The following is a 5,192-nucleotide window of genomic DNA, read 5'->3' on the forward strand; positions in this document are numbered from 1 at the left end:
ATGGAACTAGGGTATCAATTTTAACCAAAGTGCACGAATTTTATTTTTTTATTTTTTTTATCGTGTAATTGCTTCAAAATTCTGTCAATTTAAATTATTATTTTTTTTATTTTAGAAAGAGTTCCTTCCAAAATAATGTCATAATTGATAAATCCAGTATTTTTAAAATTAAAAGGAATTAGTTTATTTGATATTTAAAACAATTGTTATTTTGTTACCAAATAAAAATACTTTTTTTTTTGCATTTACTATATACAATTAAAATTATTATTTCTAATCCAAATATTCGATTGGGACAAGTAAGAAATTGGTGCAGCTTATCCTATTACTGTGGATGGACGGTGTGTTATTTATTATGTTTTAGTGAGTTCTTTTGGCTATGGGTTTATGACGAAGTCATTTTGTGGTGTCTGTTGCATTATTATTGGCTGTTGGATTTCTAAAGGAGTGTGCATGTGAGAAGGAAAAAAAAAAGAAAAACCCTTATTTATTGTATTAATTGTGTCTAATTTTTTTAAAAAATAAAGGATAATTTTTTTTGGGATAATTAAGGAGAGAGATGCGAGTAGCAAAACTGGGTTTGATGGGACCCACAGCATCCAAACAAATTCAGACACGCATATGTGTAAATGACATTATGTCTGATTAGTAATTATTAGTTTTACTGTAAAGATTTCTACGCGGGTTCGATTAAAAGTTTTTATAACATTAAAAAAAAACTAAGAGAGTTTTTTGACTGTTGTTTGATTCGTGATTTTAAAATTTTTAAAAAATTATTTTTAGTTTTAAATTAATTTTTTTATTATTTAAATGTATTGATATCAAAAATAAATTTTAAAAATAAAAAATTTATTATTTTAATTTATTTATAATAAAAAACATTTTAAATAACAACATTTACTACATTTTTAAATAGGCATTTTAAATGCTATTTTTGTAGTATTATTATTAAAATCAATATAATAGTTCAACCTTAGAAAATCTTGACCCATGTCTTTGATTAACATGTGAGAGTTGCGCAGTAGAACCTTATTGACTAGAGAGGTTGAAAGAAAAAAAAGAGAGGGCATGTTCGGTTTAGTTTCCTTGTCAAACTCGTAATTTGAGTTATGTATTCAATTGAATTGAATTAATTTATTTTATTTTATTGTATAATAAAAATTATAAATGATAAAAAAAATACAAAAAATAATTTATAATTAATTCAATATTAAATAAAAATTTTCAATAAAACCCAACATGGAATGATGAATTGAAAAAAAGAAGATTAAAGGATAAAAAAAGAGTAAAAAAAAACAAATGATTACAGAAAAAAGCCATGGGATATAAAAATAATAATTCAAGCACATGGCCCAAAAACAAGCCCTCACACTTAGACTTTTTTTTTTTTATAAATAAAAACATACAACTAAAACAATTCGTTTCATGGTAGACAACAAGTCATCTGACTCCAACCTGCAACCTTCAATATGTAATCTTTATGTGTTAGTCAAGTGAGCCATGGAATAGTTTTATTAAAAAATAATTAAAATAATATACTAACTTGATTAATTGTTTATATAAACAATTAAATCGAAACATAATTTTTAATTGTAATAATAATAGATGGAAGGAGTAATGATATTAATAGTGTTTGTGAATATGTTTTGTAACCAATTAATTGGTTATATGTTGTATTAATTTTACCTCAAAACTATTTTCAAAACACAAAAATCAACCGAATAAAAAAACTTAATTGAATGCCAATCTACTTTTCCCAGAATGTTTATAAAGAAACAACACATTCATTGAACTATTATCGAAAATAAAAACCTATTGACATAAAAATCATCTTTTTTTATGGGTGGAATGTGTCAAGCTAACATCTCTCTTTCCTTCATCGTTTTCCAACGAGTTTCTCTCTCGTGTATCAAACTAGGAATTGATAAATGTATAATATAAAATTTTAGACCAAAATAACTTACGGGAACTTCTAATGGTTTTGCATTTTGGTCTTTTTTTCTTTAAGTTTTGTTTTTGTTTACAAATTTAAACCATAATTTATTAAATTAACCACAAATAGATGCTTGAAAAAAATTTGAAACATGAAAATGAAAAAAAAATTGGGCCATTGTTTATATGAAAAATATTAACACCCTGGATTTTAATATATTCCCAAATCTTTTAGTATATTTAACAAGCTAGATGATTAATTAAATGTTGAAGGATGAAATCAATTAATTTAATTTAATAAAAAAAATATAATTACTTTTTTAAAAAGCTAAATTTAACAAAGATCGGAAAAAAACTTAGAGGCAACCTGTGTTATTTTTCACAATGATTGAAAAATCTCCTAGAAAGCGAATAAAAAAACAATAAATTATTGAAAGATAAAACTAAAAAAAAAAGTTTAAAGAAAGGGAAGTAAAAAACCAAACAAATCTAAGTGAACCTAATTTCTCAAACCCACATTCTTTTAGATTCGAACTCAATCAAGATGCTAAACATTCAATCAATTAAGTATTGAAGGATGGAGTTGTTAATAAATCAATTTAAAAAATTTAATAAAAAAATGAAATAAAAAAAGGATCAGGTTGGATAGGAAAAAACATCAAGGATAAAATTATAAAAAAACAGTCAATTTCAAAAACCATCTTAAATAAAAATAAATAGCAATTAAAAGAACGGAAACCAAATCTAATAAATAAAAAAAATCAACAAGGGATTAAATTGAAAACAACTTCTAATTTTATAAATTATCTCAAATAAAAAAAATATAATTACAAGAATAGAGACCAAACTTTAAAGAAAAATAAAATTGAATAATTACTTTGAAATTTTAGAAATCTGACATGAAAATCGAGGAATGAAAAAAAAAAAAGCCACATACAACAACTATTAGACAACATTGTATATGTTGTCTCAACCTTATGGTTATTGTTCATGTATCTCTAGTTTTTTTTTTATTTAACAAGTGACCCAATCATCCTAAATGAAAACTAATAATTATAAAATAATCATATGTAAAAGATAAAACCATCCTTAAATTGAAAGGGTAATATTATTTAATTTGAAGGATATGAATAATTTAACTTTATTTAAATTAAGTCAAATATCAAAAAGCCATGGAATGCTAATATTTATTTCTGTGAAGATTAAATTAGTAATTGTACGGTTTAAAAGATAAAAAAAAGATGATTAAGCCCTTAGTTGAAGGCTTAGAGAAGTTTACCTGTAAGAACAATGAAGTGATTTTAGACCTTATTGTCCCGTCGAATTCTTAAATAACTTTTTGACTATTTTGTCAAAAACTATATATTCTATCCCCAAAACAAGTAAATGATAAAATAATAATTTCATTATTGAAAATCCATAATAAATCCTCTCTTAATTATATCATAGTTTTTTTTTAATTTTAATTTAATTTAATGACAGTACTAGTAAAATAATGATCCCTGTGATATATATCGCAAGAGATCTACGGTCAAAAACTCTCTACACCTCATAAGAAAACTAAAAATTATATCAGTGGTCGACAATGAATATAATTTATGCAGATATACATAACTTTCCAAATTATTTTTATATATGTAGCTTAAAACTATATATTAAGTCGGCCATTACCCTCGTAGAAGTCTAGCATGATATCAACATCAATATTGATAAATGCAAAACTCTTAATTAATTCAAATAAACATAATTAACCAGTAAAACAATTATCAAATTCAAATCCAATTATCTAGTAAACATCGGCAAATGCCAGATGCCAACATTGTAACAACATTTTTATCATCATAGGAAATTTTGATCCAATTCCACATACAAACTAACAGACATCTCTTAATAGCAATATATCATAATAATAACAACAACAACAATAATAATAATTAAAAAAAAAACTAAGAAGAACTTAAACCAGCAGATGTTTTAGCTCGATCATCCGCATGATAATCACAATAATTCCTAATAGCAGTTAACTCATAAGGCGAAGTATCAAGAGCCAGCCACTGCTCAATAGTAAATTTCATCTGTGAACAAGTAGCATGGACTCCCGTTTTAGTCACCTCCACGTAGTTAACATACCACCCATGACCTGACCCTGTCCCATCAGAGGTCAAGTTCAGGGCACACACCGGTGAACTCAAGCACGGCGCTCTCCCGCTGAAAATGTCCAAATCACCCCTCTCGAAGTAGTCGTGACCAGGCTCCATCAACCCTCCCCATGCTTCAATATTGGAGATCCCCACGTAGTCACCATACTTGTCGTAGAACCTCACGCTTATGATCGAGTCCGTGCCACCTTTGATGATGGACCCTGTTCTTATGTAGAGTGTGTACACACAGTCTTCATCCTGCAAGAGATCAGAAAAAACATGAAGAAGAAACTGTTTAGAGATAAAATAATTGAAGGGATGTAGATGGTATTACGTGGTTTTAAGAGGGCAACTTACAGAAAGGGCGATGACGGAAAAGGAGAAGAGGAGGAGGAGACACAGGAGGAAAGTGTTAAGGGACATTTTTTTTGACTTCTTTTTGGCAGGGTGTGGAAATGAAGAGGCTTGATTGGGTAGGTATATAGTGATGCTTGGCTGGTATTGTCTATTTATTATTTCTGTCTAATTTTGCGGTGTGTTGCTCTGTAGCTGTCTCGTCAGATGTGAATATTATTATTATTAGATTTTACTTATGAGTATTATTTATTTTAATAATATTTTATTTTTTAAATTATTATTTTTTAATATTTAATTCGATAAAAATTAGATTTCATGATTTAATTTGTTCATTTTATATTATGTTATTTCAGCTTTATGACTTAAAAATAATGTTTAAAGGGTTAATTTAAGTAAACTCTTATTTTTTAGATTTTATTTGTAATTGTGTTTTTTTTAATTTTATTATTTAATATAGAATCAATTAAGAAATAAAATTGAAAACCCAAATTTGAGATTGTGTGTGTATATATATTCATATTAAATATTTTTTAATTTTTTTATGTGAGATATTAGAATTTTAATTTTTTTTTAAATTTTTAGAATTAACTCAGGTCAATTAATATAACTCAAGTTAACCTGTATAACTCGAGACTTGTCCCTTCACTAACCAAGTTTAGTAAACATGACCCGGATGATTAATTAGTTAGAAGAATGTTTACATAATGCTCTTTTAATTCATACAATACAGTAATATATGTGGTCATAAATAGCAATTAATTT

General features: G+C 26.2%; 1 protein-coding gene across 1 annotated transcript; it reads right to left on the reverse strand.

The window, feature by feature from the left end:
• Window positions 1-3,695: 3,695 nt before the first annotated feature.
• On the reverse strand, window positions 3,696-4,564 carry LOC133672936 (PLAT domain-containing protein 2-like). Its single transcript, XM_062093510.1, has 2 exons — window positions 4,431-4,564; window positions 3,696-4,331 (listed from the first exon to the last, which is right to left on the reverse strand). The coding sequence occupies exons 1-2, from the start codon at window positions 4,494-4,496 to the stop codon at window positions 3,879-3,881; spliced, it is 519 nt and encodes a 172-aa protein (XP_061949494.1). The 5' UTR covers window positions 4,497-4,564; the 3' UTR covers window positions 3,696-3,878.
• Between the last annotated feature and the right edge of the window lie 628 nt (window positions 4,565-5,192).

This window comes from Populus nigra, chromosome 14, assembly GCF_951802175.1.
Source record: "Populus nigra chromosome 14, ddPopNigr1.1, whole genome shotgun sequence".
Lineage (NCBI taxonomy): Eukaryota > Viridiplantae > Streptophyta > Magnoliopsida > Malpighiales > Salicaceae > Populus > Populus nigra.

Excerpts from the sequence above, each read along its gene's own strand:
- LOC133672936 (XM_062093510.1), bottom strand. The coding sequence starts at position 4,496 with ATGTCCCTTAACACTTTCCTCCTGTGTCTCCTCCTCCTCTTCTCCTTT. Across the intron at positions 4,332-4,430 it reads TTTCCGTCATCGCCCTTTCT|GATGAAGACTGTGTGTACAC; the intron begins GTAAGTTGCCCT and ends GATCTCTTGCAG.